Here is a 21,807-nt window from a genome sequence, read left to right on the forward strand (position 1 = left end):
TTTCTTATAATTTTAACTTGAGTGTCACCTAGCTGCTGCATGCTGATTTCCTCACAGTTCTTGACTGAACAATCTGTGTTTATTTCGAAGGTTTTTTCCCTTCCCATCACAATTACTGACAGCTCTTTCCATGCATTGTAAGTGTTTCAATCTCTAGCCAGGTGAATTTTAATCCTACCCTGGTGTCCAAACTTTTTGAAGTGTTAGTAATCAGTTGTTGTTAATTAAATTACCAAATTTAATTTGCATGTATCTGATCAGCCTAACCCTAACCCTTGGACACATTTTTCAACCTGACATAGAGCCCCACCACAGCAATTCCATTTAATTTAGTGTTTTCTCCACGGGCAATATTGATTTTGCACCACAGAGAATTTGGTTCACAAGGTAGTCTTGCATTTTCTATGGATTAGGCCATTTGTTGTGCTGGCATCTCATAAGCCTATTCACAAAAGGGCTTTTTAAATAATAGCCTTGTTTCCCCAATGAGTGCCTTTCTGATCTCTTAAATTCCTCGTAACACTAGTCCACAATTCCCAATTCTTAGGTGATCCTAGAGTTTGCCCTTGTCATTCATCAGACGTCTAGCCTGTGTATGGAAAAAAAAGAAAGGAAAAAAAGGGTCTGTGTCACCACAAAAGCTTTTTATTCACATTCTTGTCAAACTTGAGCCAGAAATAATTTATTTCTGTTCCACAAAGCACACTTGCTTGTTTAGTTTAGTTTAAAAAAAAAAAAAACAATACTAATGTTTACACAGATGTGTGCAATTTGGTTAATGCTTAATTCTGTTAGGTAAACTTGATATAGGTTAAATGGCTTGGGGCTTAAGTGTATTTTTATTTTTTTTCATTCTTCAGGAACAGTTCAACCAGTCTATTGCTGCAGGGGAAAAAAAAAAGAGTAAATGTTGCTAGTTCGTATTAAGCCATCTATATCATACCTCAACCCAAGTCCTAACTGAAGCTTGTTCCTTTTAATTTTACCAATTTAATAGGCAGTTTAATAATTTTATCAATAAATATTAATATATATTTATATATATATATATATATTTAAAAAAAAAATTCTCTATTCTCTTCACAAATGTTAATTACCAGAAACACGTTGCAACATGATACTCATGCATGACTAAACGTTTTGCAAATTGTATTCAATAATTTTCATATAATGTAGTTCAATTTTTTCATTTGCATCGCAGACCTATCTTTAAATACTGCAGCTGTGCGCCTGACTATCTCGAGGGATATATATATATATATATATATATATATATATATATATATATATATATATATATATATATATATTTTTTTTTTTTTCTATGTTGTAGAAGGGTCTAATTTGAATACAACATTTAATTATATTTAAGTAATTACAAACAGATATTAGACAAAGTTGATCAAGAAAGAAAATCATGTGCTGTGGAATCTTGCTGACAAGAAAATATAGACTTGGGTATCATTAACGAAAATGCTGATCATTTTCTTTTATTAGTAGTAGTAGTAGTAGTAGTAGTATTGTTATTTTGTTAGTCGAATAGGAGGTGCCAGCCTGCAACTTACAGCCTCCCTATGAGGCACAATGTTGGCATGACATTTTAATTGAACCTGTCTGGTCTGGTCTGCTTACAACTTGTTCAACAACCTTTACACACAGTATAAATTATCCAGTTTTAAATGGACAGCATTCATTAACGCTGCACTTTGTGGGTTCAGAAAAAAAAAAAAAAAAACTGCCATCCATTTTTATTAATAGTTAGAATGCCCCGGCTGTCACAGGGGACAATGGCTGCAATGTTAATAAATAAAAATAATAACTATTACTCTGGGCTGCTGAGAGACCCCAGGAGAAAAGCACGGCAGAGCCATTTGTTGTTCTCTCTCACTTGTCAAAGCTCTTTGGCTTAAAAGCTTCTGCCATTGTTCGATATTGGGGACAGGGGACGAGGGTGGGGGAACAGGGGGGGACCTAATAGCACCTGTTGGGATGATAACGACAGCTGTCAGAGAAAAACAGAAGGGCCACTGACTATTGGTCAAATAATGTCGACTCTAATACAGCTGCAAGAGATTCAAGGTTTTTTGCTTTTTTGCTTGAAAGGGTTAGTCCATCCCTTGTCCCAGTAATAGAATATTCTGCCCCCCGCCTTCACATACCCCACCCCCTGTACGATTGCTGACAGGAGTGGATTGTGTACAAGGCCAAAACTTGCAGGGATTCCTTTAAGACAGAAGATTGGAAGGGAGTGACGGCGTAGAGAATAGAGCTATTAGACTGCCTGGTTGTGGTTTCTGGCAAGTGGGAACTTTTCTTCCTCTGTTATTTTTTTTTTTTATTATATTCATTTTCACTGACATTAGCAGCAGCGGGAGCAGCACCCGTTTCCCGTACAGTGTCTGTCTGTTATGGGAAAGATTGTAGTGATGTAGTAATACCTTTTCTCATTTTGGGAAAGCCACTGTGAGCAAGCCAAGGGTGCACCTTGCTGTTCAACAGCTTTCTTGTAAGTTACAGTTGTGGGTGTGTGTGAGTGTTTTTCTGTTTATGCTTTCTTATAAATTAATTTTCTTTAACATTTGCATTTGACTTTTAGTAAACTTGTGCTCTGTATACAAAAGCCATAGACCAGGATCCATGGAAACAGTTTACTCAAGGTTTAAAGGTCTCAATGCACATTACTTTCTTTAGTATTTTATTTTTCTCAGACTTTCTGAAGTGGAAATATATGTGTTTTTTTTTTTTTTTTTCATTAGTGTCAATAGGATATAATAGTGGAATTCAAACAAATAAATCATTAAAGACAGAATGCAAACTAGATATTTAATTAAGCAGTACACGGTACAAATATTTATATTGTTGCATTTACTCTGTATAATTATTTTTTTTTGTACATGACAATGAACATTTCTCAAGTGTGGTAATTAAAGGCTATGAAAACTTTACTTTTCACTGAAGCCAGGGAAATGCAGTATATGTGGCTTTAATTGTGTTCTTCTTTGACCCCTGGACTAGAATTTCAAAATGTCTTTCACTGTGTGCTATGAAAGAAAATGTTGTCTAGCTGTAGGGGAACGTTTTGTCATAAGACTTTGAAAACAATAGACTTAAAAGTAGAATGACCTGCTTCTGTTGCCTGAAGGTCTGACAGCCTATTGTTAATTTACTATAGATTTTCTGGTGCTGCATTCCTGCTTTGCAAATGTTTGTTTGGTAGCGTTTACAGATGGAATTCCTCCTTCAGTGACATGTCCAATGACACATTTTGTTTTGTTTGCTTTCTTCCTCTTGTGTAGACTATGCTAGAGCCCCTATCAAAAGCATCCAAGCATAACTGCTATTTTTAGACTTTAAAAAAAGTCGTCTCACTTGGAAATCCCAAGAGTAGAACTCGTAAAAAGTGCTAAAAGTGCCAAGAAAAATATTAATTCTCCCTTTGTTCGACCATGTGTTTCTCGATTGAAAAACAACTGAATATACAGGACACTGCAGCTCAGTTGCTGGTTTAGGCAGTAAAACTATCCAGAAAGTGCCTTTCATTTTCAGATTTGTGTTTTTATTTTATGGAAAAGCAAATGTTATGTACCTGCATTTAAATGCCAAACTATAAAAAAGAGAGAAAAATGTCTTCATAAAAATCAATAAAAAGTGTACAGCATATAACAACTGAAAAAGGTATTTCCATATGAATGGGTTTTGCAAATTGTCTTCCATGTATACAGGCAAGGAAATGAGTGTCAACCCTCATTTGAAAGCAAATTAATTAATAATTAATTTACAAAATGTTTAATTGTAGGTGTTTTTATGGTGCTTGCATTTGCATTCGCACGTGCAGCACAGTGCAATATAAAAGAGATGTCAATGCTGGAAAATAAGAGTCCTGCAAATAGCGGAACATGTCAGAAAATTAATTCAGTTGACACTAATTGATGGCTAAATGTTCTTTGGTAAGGGGAGTTAGGTCTGTGGTTATAACATTACAAAACAAGTTCCTATTTTACTGGGTTAGATGGATGTATGGATTTCAAGTTGTATATGACATATGCTGTATTAAAAATAGTAATACTAAGTGATTAAGTAGCTCATCAGCAGCGTTTATGCTTTTTCCAATCCTCAGTGTTTCCAACATTCAAATGTAATTCCAAAGCTACTAACTCCAAAACATTTTTTTCAGATTCTTATTCATTTGAAAGTGCCTGTTAGAAGCTGTGTGTGTGTGTGTGTGTGTGTGTGTGTGTGTGTGTGTGTGTGTGTGTGTGTGTGGGTGTGTGTGCGTTGTTTGGGTGTCGTTGCGTTAAAAAGAAAATGCATTTACGTACAACTGGGAGAATAAACACTTTTATGTTCAAATACATCAACAGAGATACAACTTGTGTTGACTCAAGAGCGTAGGAACTGACTGTAACCCCCCCCCCCTTAACTGCTGATTAGGTGTCCTTCACACGTTAGCAATTATGGAATAAAGCAGAGCCTTACATCTCTGAGAAATACAAAGTGTGGTTTTATAATGTATCCATTGTCATCCTGCATTAACAGGAGCTTTGTTTTGTGGAAGAAAGGGCTAATGATTTTCTAACAGCAGGTGATAAAACATGCTGCTTTTTTTCTCTTATCCGGTTGTTGATGAAGCCATTAGTGATAAGAACCAAGGGAAAAGAAAGGTGTTTATTACAGCAAATGGACTTTAAATGAGTATTATTGTGGTGCAGCCTATTTTAAATATTTCTTCATTTCTCTCCTTCCTTAGAAACCCCCAGCATTGAGAAGCTTCTATCAAAAGACTGGAAGGACAAGCTTCTTGCCATGGGATCAGGGAACTTCGGAGAAATTAAAGGTAATTTATCTCACTCTTCCACATCCCCTAGTTAAATAATTAAATGCTGAGCAATTTAATATTTTTGATAAAAGGTGCATAATTGTATATAACATTTTTGATTAATGATGTGGAATTATGAAGAAATGTATAAACAAGGTATTTAGCAGTTTATGCTTGTTAAGTTAAATTGTATAATAATAATAATAATAATAATAATAAATAATAATAATAATAATAGTTACTGAGTAAAAAGTATTTTGCCATGCTGTGTAGGGGTTCTAGTCTAATAACATTTTGTTTCTCCTACAGAATTGGATTTGGTCCATTTACATTGGAAAATATTTTATCAATATGACATTTGATCATTTTCTTTACATCTTAAATGTATGAATTGATTAACAATTGCTCAATATAAACCTACTGAGTTGACATATGTCATACCAGCTGAAAAATAAGAATGCAATAAAGCAATATCATCCAATTCAATTTAAAACACCATTTTACTTTAAAAGTAGACAGCAGCTCTCTGTTTTTCAGTGCATGAGATTGACATAAAGCCTGCTCAGTAATGTTTTCTTCGTCTGAGGTACAAACAGGAGATTTGGTATGATGTGATAGATTTGTAAAACAACAACACAAAAACCTTTATTATTTAGGAAAGGTTCAGTTTTGCCAAATGGGCATAAATAAGAATTTAATTGGATCATTGTCATTTTCAAAGTGATAGCCAAGCCAACTGACTGCACATGCCACTGTGATTTTTTTTTTTTTTTTTAAAGGAAAGAACTGTACATTCTGTACATTCTATATTAGATATGTACCTGCTTGAGTCAAGACCTTTGATTTGGGAAAGCTTTGCTCTTTATCAGCCTGCTGCTACCATGCACATAAACAGTATGTAACAGATGGAATTGGAGAATGACTTAGCAGTGTTTATTTGTACATTGCAACTTTAAGTTATCTTTAAACACATACCTTAATTAGTTCTTAAAGCACTTGACAAGTATTGCATTGTTAAAAATGGGTTAATTACAACTGGGTGGAATGTACTGCATTGCAGTATATTTATCTGCCTTGGGGTATTTGCTAGTTTATAAGAAGCCAGTTATTGATCTGAATGATATTGAAAATTCATTTTTGTTTTTAAACAGTTGATGTTGTGGTACTTTATTACATATATTTTCTTAGAAAAAATGCACAAGTTTTCCAGGGTGTGTATGTATGCTCCCCTTGTCAAATACTGCCAAATTGAATTCTTATTTGACCAGGAACTGTATGTATTAAGGGATTATAAATTTGGACAGATGTTGCTTATAGCTGACTTTGCTTGCATTTTCCACATAAAAAGTAAATAAATGAAATAGTATTGTTTATGTGTGTATATATCGCCTTATAACCTGTTCCTTTATAAGGGCCGCCTTATAAAGGGGGAGCACTATATATATATATATATATATATATATATATATATATATATATATATATATATATATATATAATTTTTTGCATTTTTTGCATTTTCCTGAGCATTTTCCACTTATATTTACCATGTAAATACTTTTGGATTTTTATGGTAAAGAAACTGGCACTGAAATGAATACCACTTTCAAATGTCATACTTTAAATTGAAACTACAGTTCTGTTATACAAACCCCTTATGTGTACTTAGTTATTTAGCTATCTAGTAAAAACAAATACTACATATATACTGCAAAGGCATTGAAGTACACGTATTGACCCCATACAGTATGCTCTATGCAGGTAGGTCATCCTACTTTCAAAAATCATCTGTTTTTAGCATGCTTGTTTCTTATACCAAGAGTTCTTTCAAAACCTCCCAGGCATTAGGTCTTTAGAAATATTACTTTTCAATTATGTAAGCAGATTAGGAGCAATTTTTATTAACTTATATTTTTGCCATTTATTTAAGTCACACTTTCCATCCCATTACTACTGAATATGGACATGAAGTGACGAGGCTAATCTAAACTCAATATATGGATGAACATAGTGGATATATTGATCTATACAACACAGATGAATGGCAGTGGATGATGGGTGCACATACTACATACATTTGTCAGGTAAACTGCTTCAGTTCTTCAGGATAAGAGACACAGTATGCGGCCAAAATCACTTTATAGCGAGTGAAAGCACTGAGAAACAGAGCGAAGACACAGGGGGTATTTAACAGACAATAAATCACAAAGTCCCTGTGATCTTGTTCTGCCATAGAGAGTGATCCTTTTCTCCAGGTTTAAGCATGAAAGCAGATTCCCAGTGAGTTAACTCGAAAGACAATCCACATTCCATCCAGCCGGGCCAGGGGACAGCCACTGAAAGAAAGGATTCTTTTATTCCTCCACTCCCCCCACACCCCCCTCCCTTTTTTCCCTGAGCCTGACATTTTTAACATAAGGTCCTTTCTTGTTTCACAGTCATCATCAAATGCACACACATCTGAAAGGTTCATCAGTAAGCTGTTAAAACAGCCGCTAGTTTATTTTTCCTGCAGTCTGCCGTGACAGTTGCATTTATTGTCCATTGTTGGTGAAGGGGTTGGGGGGGTGAGAGACCTCTAGGGCCAAATGGATTTCTCTTACACCTTCCTGTGGGGTCACTTGGGATGACCAATCAAGGTATTTCTTTATGGATTTGGCTTTCCTGAGGCTAGTGTCAGAAATATTGCAACACTTTTTCTTTTATGTTATAGTTGTATTATGCAAGTTGGAGGTAAAAAGACAAGGTGCACATTTACATCTTTCTTTTGTAAGTTTTACATGCTCACCTGTTTGCTTTAGTGTTCTTGTTTTAAACCAGCAGCCTGCAACTGTTTGATTACTACCTCCAGTGCCATGTAAAAAATGTTATGTTAACATTATTTTAGCAAGTGATTGTGATTCAGATTGTTTGGGGATAATATGTTATCGTAACCTTTAACTTGACAGTGTTGCCAAGGTTTTGTCTCCAGGACAACATAGTAAATTGTTTTTTTAAATTCCAGTTAAATATTTGTATGTTAATACAATACTTCAGAACAGCATTGTTCCCCAAAGAGAGATTTGATTCCTGTGTTTAAAGGGGAACTCAACTGCCTGGCGATTAAAAATCCTTCTATATGAACATTACCTTGTGACTTTTGTTTATTGACTATGTATTTATTTAGTATTGCGGCCCTGTTGGTGATAAATGGTGGGTACAAAAGCAGTCGCATCTCCTATACGATATACACAGATATTCAGTAAAGTTTTATAAAATAAATGAATGGGGGGAGGGTATCATTCGCATTAATTACAGATTCAGACACTGATGTATGCCTCTGATGTATTTAATTAAGATGATGATGAAAAAGGGTTGTCAGGCACACATCTCTAACATGTGCTTTCTTGCAGGGACTCCAGAAAGCCTTGCTGAGAAGGAGAGGCAGCTCATGGGTATGATCAACCAGCTGACCAGTCTGAGGGAGCAGCTGCTGGCGGCCCACGACGAACAGAAGAAACTTGCAGCATCTCAAATCGAGAAACAGCGGCAACAAATGGAGCTGGCCAAACAGCAACAGGATCAAGTGAGTTGGTAAAAAATGGGGGCTATAGTACCATTGCATACATGTTTATAAGAGCTTTTACTGCTACTTGCACCCATTTTTCCATGTATGAATGATTAGCTGGGTATTGTTTATCTGCTACGGTATCTTGTCAGACAGCCTGCATTTCTTGCAGTTCTTATTTAAGACATGTCTGGCCCACATCTGGAAACCAAACCCACACACTCAAGTATAAAGGTGGTAAGTCTTAACCAGCTTACTGAAGCACTGAACACAGTGGTAGGGATTAGAGGAACGTACCTCAAAAAAGGGGGCATCGTCCCTGATAAGGGAGAGTAGGTACATGTCAAAGCTGGTTTGTTTCTTAAATGTAAGTATATCAATAGTCCGTCAAAGCACATTCTAACGCAACTAGAATTTTTTTTTTTTTTTAATTAAAAATACCTAGCTCCAGAAATAGAAACAAATAAAAAATGACATTCCTATGTACAAAATACTTTACTTGCAAAATATAACCACACAGTTGCCAAGTTTCCCAGAATGCATAAGGTGGGACTTTGCCAATGTTTTTCTCCCAAGGGGATGAATACATGTAGAACAAAGACAGATAGCACAGGAACCATTTTAGGGTGCATTTAGCAAACTCACGAAAGAGATGGAGGTGCTAACCAAGATAAAGACGCTTCTGGGAAGAAAAAGAGAGATTGATAAATATTTGCACATTGAAACTTGTTTTTTATATCCTGCAGATTCATAATTAAATCTATAGATATGGCAACATATAGTTTTGTTGACCCCTCTAGTATCTGCAGCAGCATCTTGTTATCTCTTTTACGCATCTTTCTGTATGTTTTGTAGTATTTATCTATGAATATCAATTTTACTTGTCACTTATTTGGCTGCTGGGAATTGTAGTTGTTGATGAGAGGGTGCTAGACAGATATTTAATTTGGTAGTGCTGTGTTAGCATAAAGTCTGGTTAAAATGTATGGAAATTAGCATGAATTACTGACAATGGATATACTGTAACTTGACTGTCCTGTCTTCTCAGTGATTGAGGGGGTTTACATTTCCATTAATTGTGGCTAAATCCCTAATTCTGGAATAGCTAAAACATCCTGTTTAAAAGGGGTATAGCTTGATACATCTGGACCCTATATTTGTCTCCAGTTTAGTGTATTTACTGCACAGTTGTATTAATTGGTGTGTTGTTTTAAAGGATTTAATTTAATTTTATTATGATTAGGCATCTACATATGCAGGTAACACATTTGTCTCTGTCAGAAGGTCACAGGCCTCAATCCTGCTTGGAGCGTAAACCTGAGCATAACCCCATCTGCAAAAACTACATCATGGTGTACAGCATGTGTGCATCTGGATGTCCTTCTGCTGTAGGCTCTCCAAAGCGTTTCAAAAAACAAACAAACAAACAAACAAAAAGGTGCTTACCCTGGGTGTCAATTCCTGAGGTAACTTCACTTTCCCATCTAGCCTAGATCATAAGCCTCCTTGGAAACAATCTGGCATGGGGTCTACACTGTAGGAACATATGGAAATGAGGAAAACTCAGCCAAATCAAATACATGTGTTTTTATTTATTTACTTATTCATAAAATAAACAAGGTTGAACTTTTGATTCTCTTATAGAAATATATGTATCTAAACATGCTTTCAAAACAGGGTTGTGAATTCAGTATAGTTCTAAACTAAACTCCCCCAATTTCAGTTTTAAAACATTGGCTTGGATATAGAAACATAAAACGGAGGGATGACAAAAGTTGTAATTTCTTATTTGTGTGGCTCCTCACAGATTGCAAGACAACAGCAACAGCTCCTGCAGCAACAACACAAAATCAACCTTCTTCAACAACAGATCCAGGTCAGAATTGCTTGTGTGTGTTAAACAAATAAGATCTTGCACAACTTGCATGTTTTGCATTCAATCCCAAATGTAATCACAACAAGAAGAGTGATATTATACCATTGGTATTGAAGTTAATGTAAATCATTTACATGCAAATAAAGCTTTTGTTCAGAAATCTCCAGGTTGGTGATAGCTGATAACCCTTTGATTGGATTGGAATTAGTATAGCCTCTGAGGCTGTACGGACCCAGGTGTTCATCTAATAGCTTTGAAATGGAAGAAACCTTTATGGCTAAATAAAGCCAGTTAGATTTGGTTGCCTTGAAAATGACTTCCATTATTAGGCGCCAGACTTTGGCAAATCCCCAGATATTGTAGGAAACCTTAGTTACACTAATGCTATTCAGTTGACTTCACTTAGATAGCTTCACAATACTGGACTGCTGCCATCTTTTTTTTCCATTCGGTTGATGGAAGTCTTTCTGCTCTAAATATATTCAAATCGAGCTGAGAACAGAGTTTCACAGAGAGGAACTCTGTGTTTATGTGTGTGTGTGTGAGAGAGAGAGAGAGAGAGAGAGAGAGAGAGAGAGAGAGAGAGAGAGAGAGAGAGAGAGAAAATACCATGGCGATCATCCTCCAAATTGAAATTGCAGATCAATACCCTGTAGGCCAAGGAACATTTTGTCAAAAACCATCACGTGTCAAGAGCAGCTGTTTTTGTAAACTTGTAAATACTGCCGTTCTTGATTCACTCCAGCACAGCCCACAGTAACAAAGCACCCTTTCCCATGACTTTGCAACCTTTTCCCAAACAACTGTGGTTGCCATTGAGAGGGCCGAACAATTGTTTCTCACAGTAGCTTCACAGCTGAAGTCCTATCAGTTTGCAGAGCAGAATCCACCCAGATAAAAAAAAATCAATTTACAATTTACAGAGCGAAGAAACATATACTTATATACAGTACTATACTTTCAAAAATAAAAATCGCAGCTCTTAACCAGGGGTCGGCACCATATCGAGGGGTGACAGACATTGAAAAAAAAAAACAACATACTGTCCACGGACAAAAAAAACTGAAGTTATATACAGTTACATGCGTGTGTGTTAGACGTATTCACTGCCACGGACACTGATAACTCTTGTCATGGACATGCGTGTCCGTGTAAGGACAGGTTGCCGACCCCTGCTGTTAACCCTAAGCTGCAAACTATATGATTAAGTATTTACTACTGGCTTAACTGGTGTTTGCTTAAATTGTGGTTTTCCTTCTCAAATACTCATCCGACAGCCACCCCACCACCACCAAGATATTGATATTCTCAATGTCCGCTTGATTTCTTTGAAACAAGAGTTTTTTTGTTTTTTTAAAAAATTGTTTTAACATTTTTAGGATTCTGTGCAGGTGTACATTTAAAGTATAATTAAATGGTAATTGACTGACTAGGTGAAAGTTAGTCAATTATAACACTTCTCTGGGGCAAACGGGTCAGTTACTCCATAGTGCTTCTGGGTGTCCATTACGCAGTGGTGTCAAGAGCTGAATAATGGTTGAAATAGAACTAAACAAAAACAAATTGTGAAATTTTAAAAAACAAACAATTATGCTGGCTCTACATCTTGCATCCATTGATAAAAACTGCCAAAGTCAGATTTCAGCGTTTCCGTAAGCATTGCCGTAAGATTGTTCCAACTCTGTTTGAAATGGTGCAGAAATGCTGTTAATTCAAACTAGAGTTGGAAATGCAAATCTCTTTCTTTTTTATCCCATCATTTTATCGCTAGCAGAGAAATCAGTCATTGGGTAGTCCAGATTAATCTGTGCTGAGTCACTTACAGAGAATTGCTAATAGCACCAGGGCATTATTCTGTCATAACAGAAACATATGGCTTTATGAACCAAAAATATGTTGCAAAAATGTACAGAGACTACGGAAATTGTCTTTTAAGGAAGAAAGTAAGTACAATGAATATGACCTATGTTTTAACGTTTGTAGTTTGACAAACTTAAATCAAAAATCAAAGCCCAATATATCTACAGAAAGGCCTTATGTAGCTGTTTCCAATGATATCATGCATTTTGTTGTGGAATGTTTTTTTTTTTTTTTTTTATATAAGCCACACACCCCAAAAAACATAAAAATGTATAATAATAAATAATATTTTTAAAAACAGCCAACGTTTTCGACCCCTTTCTAAATATTAGGACTTTACAGTTGCGAAATTTTATGAAGATTTCAAATGAAAATCAGTAATCCCTCTTCTACCTTTGAGGGGTACAAGATTTTGGTTGAATCATGGTCTGTATGACAAAACTGCCCTATTTACAGGTACTGTCAGCTATTTTATGAAAGTAGTCCAGTTGAAGCAAAATATCACAAAGTACATTGCCAAATCCTATGTAAACCCTTTAAACCTTGAAATATATGAATAGATACAAGTAAAAACTGCATTTTTTATTATTCAATAATTTTTGCATTATGAACAGAAAAATCATATTTATATACAAAAGTTATAAAATTAAATATAGCAAATACATTTATTTAAAAAAATAAGTATAGAAAAATTAACAATAATAACAACAAAAAGTACATAGAACTACAAATGGTGACAAAGCAGTAAGCCTAACTATATTGAGCTACTGCAATAAATGTGGCCCCCAATAACAAAAAAACAAACAAACAAAAAATAATTATATTGTGATCATAAAGCAGTAAATTTAAAGATAATGGGGTGATGTAATAAATGTGGCAAACAAATAAACAACTAAATAAAAAAAATAAGCCTTTCGATCTTGTCCTCTTCCACTTCAAAATACATGTTGGTAGACATGTTTCCTGTGTATGTGTTTTTGAAGCGTATCATCAAAATTGGAATGTAGGGATACTCTTTTTGTTCCTACTGCCTAGCTTTATTTAATGACAAGGCTCAGAACGATTGATTTGATTGCCCCACGGCTTATTATTGCCAAGAGACATTCCAGAAATGAGACTGTGTCATTGATGCTTAAGCTCCAAAGTGAGAGTGGTCTGGCATGTAGGGGTTAAGTAACGAACTGGGCTGTATTAAAAAAACCATAAGCAGCTCAGTGATCAGAGCACTTTCCTGCAATAGATACTGTATCTCACAAGCACAGGTTATCGCCTACATTACGGTTTCTTTAGAGAAAAACTGATAAACTGTGTAGATGATACCAGCATGACGCCCCCTTTGTTAGACTAGCACTGACTTCCTTGACATGCACAGCGTATTTATTGAGTCCATATGCTTTAATGTCTACCTTGGCTTTTTCAGCGTTCAAGTAAGAGCTCGATGAACTATGTGCAGAATGCACAGCCACATGGCATGGAGAGGCTGACTGGACCACGTTAGCCTATCCCATAGCAAATTTCCTATGGGCTTGCTTTGTTTTTCAGAGTGTCTTATTAATTATGTAAAATATCATACTACTGGATGAGCCAAAAGGCGACTTAACTGTATTGTCACGAAATAAAAAGCAGTTTAAAAAAGATATATTCAGCAAATAGCGAAGATATTTACTGCATGCATTTGATCTTGATTCCAAGGTGTAAAAAGAATCAAATCAGTGGATAGATATGTTTCCTCTAGCATATATTTTCATATATTCCCAACCCCTCTCATAAGATATGTTAGTGTTCCTTTCACCTGTTATGAAATTCCCAGTGCCCTTCCTGATTATCATTACTGCATTTATCTGTTTGCAAACTTGTGATTTTATATCATATAATCTGTATAGAGGAAACCCCTAATTACATTTGCAGTCACTTGACCCTGCAGTGAAGTCACTTTGTTTGTCTCTGCTGTAAAACTGACCACATACCTACTGGAAACAAAATGCAGTATCTCATTTGCACTCCAGTCTCCAGTGTAATTAGCTTTTTAGTATCAAGCAGCACTATAAAATGTGGTTCGATGTTATTGTTTATTTCTTTGTGCTTACTGCTTATTAGTGGGGGGTGTGTGAGTACACATTATCCTAGCGCTATCAGTTGTTCTTTGCACATTTACAGGTGCAAAGGTCTACTGCTCTCACCTACTCCCAGGGAAGTGTCAAGGGGCACTTGATTACATTCCCCTTAGCAACCAGTTAGCACTAACCTTACATTTATCACAATTAAACATTTTCATTTTCATTGTAGCCCTGTACCATTTCAGTTTTTTGTCTTCTTTTTTTAAAAGTCTTAATAAAATAGAACACCTGCAGAGCTCTTCTAGCCCCCCCCCCCCCCCCCATAAAACATAAAACAATTAATTTATTATGCATTTTCCAAATTTCCAAATGCAATTTACCTCAGTCTCAGGATACTGTACCCATTAGGTAGTAAGCAGCCTTGATTACTTTGGTCTGTTAAGAGAGTTTATGAAGCTAGCAGTAATCATTGCATATTACCAGTAATATTTTGGAGGATAATACTGCTTCATTTTTGACAGATATAAATATAGAAATAGGCTTTGCAAAAACTACATTTTGGAGACCACACATATTGTCTCTATACTCACAGAAACACTCCACTGTTGAACCTTTGGTCAAGTCGTTATATACTGACTTCATTTATCATTTGCTTTTTGGTAACATTTACAAGGGGTCAATTTGATATTAGTCAATTTGGTCTAGTCTTCCTGATATTAAATTACCCCCACCTATATCAACGTGTTATTATAATTTTTTTTATAGTAGAAACAGTATCAATGACAAGGACATAGAGACCAGTAAGCTAATTTGAAGCACAAAGTAAATCGTTTTTGCCAATTGCATTACTACACAATTAATTAAAAGTGAAATCTAAAAGGCGTAACTGGGATTGGCAAATATGACAGATTATCTCATTTAAAGTGGCGTCTTAGAGGCAGCTGTAGTAACAGTATCTTACAGAGAGGTGGTAAAAAAATATACACATTTAATGTAGCTTAATAATACTTGCTCAGTGCCTTTACTTCATAGAAATGTTAAATTAGTTTCACAGTAAATACTGCAACTTTCACAGGACTACAGAGCACGCACATACAACTGTGAGTGTATAAAGAGAGAGAGACAGGTGACCTTTATATAATCTTCAAAGATGATTTTTTTTAATGGACATAAGTGTATTCTTTTCAGTGTTTGTTGTTGTTGTTGTTCTGTACATGTTTTGACCAGACGAGCTGTTGGTGGTGGTGAGCTTGAATTGTGATTTTATTTTATTTAGTAAGTGCATTAAAAATGGCTCATTATTTTTATTTGAACTATAGGTTGTGTTGTGTGGGTTCTGCTTGGTGGAAAACTATTGGAAATATGTGCACAGGCAGTTTGCAAGGCATGTAGTTCATGGTTAGCTACTACCTTAAGGAAGGTAGCAGGAGTTCATAAAGTACTCAAAATTATTGTGTAAAAAAAATAAATAAATCCATATGCAGTTTGATCAAATGTCTTTTGTTGTAAAAGAAGTATCACACTGATAAGATAAAAAGCATTTTTTTAAGTTTTTTTCAGTGGGGCTCCCGAGTGGTACATCCTGTAAAGGCTCCCCGCATGGAGTGCAGGATGTGCCCTATAGCCTGGAGATCGCAGTTTCAAATCCAAGCTATGTCATTTCCGACCATGACCGGGGGTTCCCACGGGGCAGCGCACAATTGGCTGAGCACCGTCCGGGTAGGGAGGGCTTAGGTCGGCAGGGCAATCCACTGTTCACTGCGCACCAGCGACCCCTGTGGCTGATAGGGCATCTGCGGTCTGCAGTGGAGCCATTCAGATCTGTATTGTCCTCCGGCACTATAGGTCTGATGGCTTCACTGTGGATCCGTAGTGTGAAAAATTATGGCTTGGCAGGAACTCGTTTTGGAGGACACGTGTTTCAGCCTCCGTTTCCCCATTCACCAGGGGGTTGCAGCAGTGACCCGGGATTGATAACAGCACAATGGCGATTCTAAATTGGGGAGAAAACTGGGTAAAGGAAAAAAAAAAATTGTTCAATTAACTTTTGAGGGCTATTTACAGTACTTCTGGCTGAGCTAAGCTGTGTGAAAATGTCAGGAGGAAAAATGCACCCACATAGCAACTGATACAAACTTTCAGAGCTAAGTTCATTGCAGTTGACTCAACTTCTATGTGCCTGCTCTTACAGGAGAGAAAAGCCAGAGCTCCATTACATAAGACAATCTTGCTTAACAACACATGGAAGCCGCTGCTCAGGCACACCCTATGCTTCCATTTAATGGGAGCTATTTGTGGAAGGACACAGGCAAACAGATGGGCGCAAAGCTATGCCCACCTACAGGGTAGCTACTGACGCACAAACAACGCTGCCACCTAATTGATGGGAGTCAGCATGTTGCTAACTTGCCACTTGATTTGATTATGAGCTAATCAGGGAAAGGTGCCTTTGCCTCATGAAAAGGCTGTTTATGTAAAAGATTGGAAAGCATTAAAAAAAGAAAGGACAGTTATATCACACCAGCCTTTTTTTAGAGTTTTAATGATTTACCTTTTAGAAATAAATAGAGGGGAATTGGAGATGTGAATTAAACATAAAGTGTCCTTCTTGAAGGCAGCTGCAGAACTGTCAGGTGACTGCCTATAACCAAGGATTATTCTGTATCATTAAGATTGGTAGCTTGGGCTTTGGTCTAAAATGAGCAGTCTTGACTATCCAGATTATCATAGAGAGAGCTGGGGGGAAATGTTACATGAACCTAAAGTAAATGACTGCATTCATTTTCTGGTGATGAGTGTAGTCTAAATTAGTACTTAATACTTCCAAGTTTAATATGAGAATGAAATATACTTCATTTGATAAAGGTCATGCAGTTTCTCTTAGTGAAGATGAATTACCATAGGGATGGAAAGGATAGGATTGCTGTTTGTTATTTATTTTTTTATTTTAAACTACAGTGCTTAGTGTGAAGAAAAGTGCTCATCAAAACATCAGCAATGCATGTGGTAATATTGAAGACTTAGATCCTTTATGGTTCATTGGTTGCAGCTAGAAAGACAGTGCTAAACTTCAGTGTTGAGCTATACAAAACCAGATCCAAACGTTGTCTAATTATAATATAGAAATGGCAGGGGGTCTTTCTACTGTAGTCATGGTAGCCGTGAAGAGGAAAGTGTGCCTTCCTTCAAGAGTAGTTGTCTAGCTAATCATGACAAGCTTAACATAGCTTTCGTAATCATATAGCTGGGTGGAAAGAAGTTACATTTATTAGATTCTACGTAAAAGTGTTCTTCAATTTTGCATCATTTCTTCATGCAATTTTTCATCAGAAATAAAAGTGTGCTTGACTTGCATGGTCATTATTTGAGGAGACTGTTACCAGGGATGGGCATGTCTTCCACGAAAAACAAAATTCTCCTTTCTAAACCTGTCCCGAATGACTTGTGTAACAGTATATGTAAATAGTGTCTGCTTAACCTGGTGTTAACAGAGCTCAATGTGTGGCTTCAGAGGTGACACTGGGAGGCTTTCATTGATGTTAAACCTGCGCCACCAGAGGATGTTAACCCTAAATATAATCTGTTAGGATAACCGTAGCCACTGCAGCTGGTGTAACAGGAGCTTGCACGATGGATTCTGGATTGAAGTTTTATTTCCCTTCCAATTTCTGGGTCAGGCGGACTTGGTGGAGGGATTAATGCTGTCTACTAGGAGGTAGAGTTAGATGGAAATTGAAGGATGTGTGATACACCTCTAGTACTCTTAATTGAACGTGGGCATATTCAATAATAATAATCATAATCATAATAATAATAATAATAATAATAATAATCTTGAATTTTTATATAGCACCTTTCATAGTGGACCACCAATAGTGTAAAGAAACTGAAAATCTGATTTTAAAACAAAGTCCACATTATTCAGAAAGTATCCAATGTGTATACATTTCACAGCTCCCAAATAAATGAATGTTTCACCTGAACTTGGTAGTGATTAGCAATCCGTTCCAAACTCATGTGATGTATGCACTGTTCTATGCAGACAATGGTGGTAGTTGCCCCCCAACAATACAGGCCACTCTGTAAGTTAACAGAATATTTCTATCTCCAGTATTCTATTTGTTAAGGACTGTTCGGAGTACAAACTACCCACAAAATTAATTACTACAGTCGTTCTATCAGAGTGTGGTATTGTCTCCCCTCTTGAAGCAATAGGTCAGAGCGGCTCTGCATTAATTGCATGAGCATATGGTTATAAACAGATTTTAGCTCAGGGACCTATACTTCACGATGTTATTTTCCACAGAGTCAGATGTTACCATATTGTCAATGCTGGCAGCTATTGTTTCACTCATTTACTTCACAGAGTTAATTACTCCCTAATAATAACTTTACCTTGGAGTTTTTCACCCGCTTATGCCAGCAAACCTGTTCACACTACATATGTTAATTATCAGCACATCTTCATTATGTTAAAAAAGCTTTAAGTTCAAGCTGTGCAACCTGGTTTTTTACACAGAGCTTGTTGCCTGCCAAGTTTCTACTTTCTATAATTTTAAGAACTTAAAGAACTCATTAAAAACTTTTAGTGGTCTTGTTTTGTGCTTTCATGTGAGTTCAGTGTTTTTTAAGACCTTTTTAAGTTTAGTTTAGTTCTAACCTTGTTAGAAATATTTTGTATGAAAAGTACCTATAGTGACTGATTCCATGTTTGTGCTTCACATGAATAGTGTTTCAAAGTTTTTTGGCTTTATTCTCCGTACAAAATTTGGCACATCGCATGCAAGATAAAATAAGAATTAAAAAGTAATGTTATACTTTTAAAAGTATGGTGTGAAATAACATTTTCATTAAATAAACATAAAGAATGTCAAAAATTATATTCCGTTATTTTTGTTAAGGGCGAGACTGTGTGTCTCAGTGGATTGTTAATGCAACCAATGAGTCAAGGTTGTCAAGTTTGATTCCAGACCAAATTGGTAGTGTTTGAAAGACATTTCAATATGGTTACTAATGAGGACCTGTGCAAAATGAGTTTTGGAGATCTCAGCCCAATTGGCCAGGAATCTATATCACAAGAACTGCCAGAACAAGCTCCTGAGAAGGCTAAGAATTGTAACACAGAATTTTACAGGGAAGAAACATTTACTTTACCTGTTACTGACATTAACATGTATGACGTTATATAATAAGTAATAATACAAGCATGCATAAGTAACCCTGTTTTGTTTAATTGTATTTCTAATAATTTTATAAATTCTACTGTCAAGGAATACATAATGATAACTAGGTTGTATGTGTACATTTTGATATGTTCTTTAAAAGCCATGGTATTTTTGACATTCTTCTCTAATTCACTAGGAAACAATGCCTATCAAAACATGAAAGGGGTGGCAGACAATAGCGTTTGTCTTTATCCTGCACTATGATATATTGTTAAGCCATGATGTCATGACATTCCTATACTTAACCGACTAACCCTGATGGGACCTGCAAATGAAGGCACTTGCACACAAGGTGGTACCAGAAAGCAGCCTCAGAGTAATTGTAACCAAAAAAAAAATCCATCCACAGAAAATAGTTTGTATGTGTATGGAATCCGAGTGTCCAGCTGTTCTTAGCGGGATTAGTGAGGTTTAATGGAGAGCACAGATGGATCCAATGCTATTGTCCAGAGTATTCAGGGGCAAAGGCTAGATGTGAAGGATGATCAGGGATGGGATGATTTGAAGGCAGGAGGGGGAGAGGGAAAAAAAAATCCCTGTTTCCGTAAAAAGCCTGGTGCCATCTAAAGGAAATGCAGCGGAAATGGCTCCTGAAGCTTCCTTTTATGGGTAAAGCATTGTCGGCATGGCACAGGTCATGTATGGCGAGCAGCTGTTTCAGGGTTCTCACTAAACTATTAAAGGCTTAGCTGGGCCCATTATATTTTGTTTAGGCGGCTCGGCTGGATGTGGACTGCTGCAATTGTATAAGCCCCCATTGTATTACATCTAAATTAGAGAGTTGGGATAAGCCAGCTGGGCGACTTTGAATTATATGCAGCATGGAGGGGACTTTTTAACTAACTGCTTAAGTGCCTCCTTCAAATAGCTCTGGAGTAAGAAATTCACTCCACCCCTAATTTGTGCCGTTCTGTATTGCAGTGATAGGATCTCCAAGTCCTTCCCAAGCCAATGCAGGCTTATAGGGAAAACAGCATTAGAAGTGTGAATTTCTGTACACAAGGGTGGTAATTGTGTCATGCTCTAATGCCCCTGATTTACATCAGATACCCATTTCACACATTTCACACATCAAGGCAGCTTTTTCTGATAGCAGGTAATTATGTACCAGGAGTTTGCTATCTTGAAGAATGAGTCAGTTTGTAATTGAATAGCTTTCCTTTTGGTAATTTTTTAATACTGTTTTTTTTTTTTTGTTTGTTTGTTTTGTTTTTTTTTTAATTAGGGATCAATAAAAATACATAAATAATACAAATAAATAAATAACTATAGCACATTTCCAGACCTAAAAGCAAGAAGTAGAAATACTTGTCTATACTAAGCCTCCACTGGCTTATGCTTTATGCAAAACAATAAAACTGCCATACCTTCAGATCGCTTTATAAGCAGCATGGTAGTTCTGGTTAACCAAAATTGTTTTGCAATTATTTTTTGGTTGAAAACAAAATGTTGAATCAAACTGTTCCCTGTGTAGTGATTGTGTGATTATATAGTATAAGTTACCGGGCATTGGAACAGACATTCAAAAACAACAAACAGCTCAACTAGAGAGCAGGTACAAACTGGAAAATTACAGTGTATATAGTTTTTTTTTTTTTTTAGTAAACTACATACATTTTTGCAAGGAAGGACTCCTATAGCATAGCATGATTCATCCCCAATTTTAGTATAAGCCTCGTAAGCCAAAGTGTGTGGTAACAATCTCATGTTTGACTAATTTAGCTACAGTAAAACCTAGAGTAATTATTTTATACACCAAGTGAAACTTAGAGAAGCTTCAAATCAAGCTTCATATTTTGATAATATATGCAAAACCATTTGTTTGCTGTGTTAGTCGCTGCTCTATGATATTGGGCACCCTCAGTCACTATGCATTACCTCATTGTGCGCCGTTACATTTCTTTAAAGTATTTTTTTTTTGTTTTTTTCTGACAAGTACACCAATTTGTAAAAGCCCTGTTCATTCTTAGTTGTTGTAGTTCTCATGCAAGCCAAAGGACATATGCTTGCTTTTTACTGTTTTATTTGTATTATAATACAAAATAATAAAAAAAAAATCTCTTTGTTTGTCATGTTGAGAAGAGGAATTTTCCTTTTGGGTCTGTTTCAGTAGCGTGCCACACTCCCTGGTGAGCGGCAGCTGGGATCAAGTGTGAACTTGCCTTACATTGTAAGTTCCCTCTCTATTGACAGGTTAGGGTTTTGTGTGCTTTATTAGCCCTGGAGGCAGACTTATCACTGCAACACAGGCAGGAATGTTGAATTCATCCTAGAATTTTACAGTCATTTTCAATAACATCACTTTAGGACTTTTTTTTTTTTTGTTTTGGCAGTAAAGTTCTCTGTGGAACCATCTGGTTCTCAGTGCCTGTTTTTGAAACTCCAATCTTGCCAAAGTCACTTTTACAACCTAGGAAGCCATCAGA

The 21,807-nt window shown here is 36.2% G+C and overlaps 1 protein-coding gene across 6 annotated transcripts in view; it reads left to right on the forward strand.

Annotated features, from left to right (window-relative positions):
* The window catches only part of LOC121319718 (transcription factor SOX-5-like), a 243,556-nt gene that overhangs the window by 189,929 nt on the left and 31,820 nt on the right, over positions 1-21,807 (forward strand). For 5 of the 6 annotated variants that reach the window (XM_041257435.1, XM_041257434.1, XM_041257431.1 and 2 more), the window contains 3 exons: positions 4,748-4,834; positions 8,209-8,381; positions 10,171-10,239. In XM_041257435.1, coding sequence (XP_041113369.1) covers positions 4,748-4,834; positions 8,209-8,381; positions 10,171-10,239 — 329 coding nt within the window. The remainder of the gene's footprint in view (positions 1-4,747; positions 4,835-8,208; positions 8,382-10,170; positions 10,240-21,807) is intronic. The other variant, XM_041257433.1, reaches the window with a different exon arrangement.

Source organism: Polyodon spathula, chromosome 8 (genome assembly GCF_017654505.1).
Source record: "Polyodon spathula isolate WHYD16114869_AA chromosome 8, ASM1765450v1, whole genome shotgun sequence".
Lineage (NCBI taxonomy): Eukaryota > Metazoa > Chordata > Actinopteri > Acipenseriformes > Polyodontidae > Polyodon > Polyodon spathula.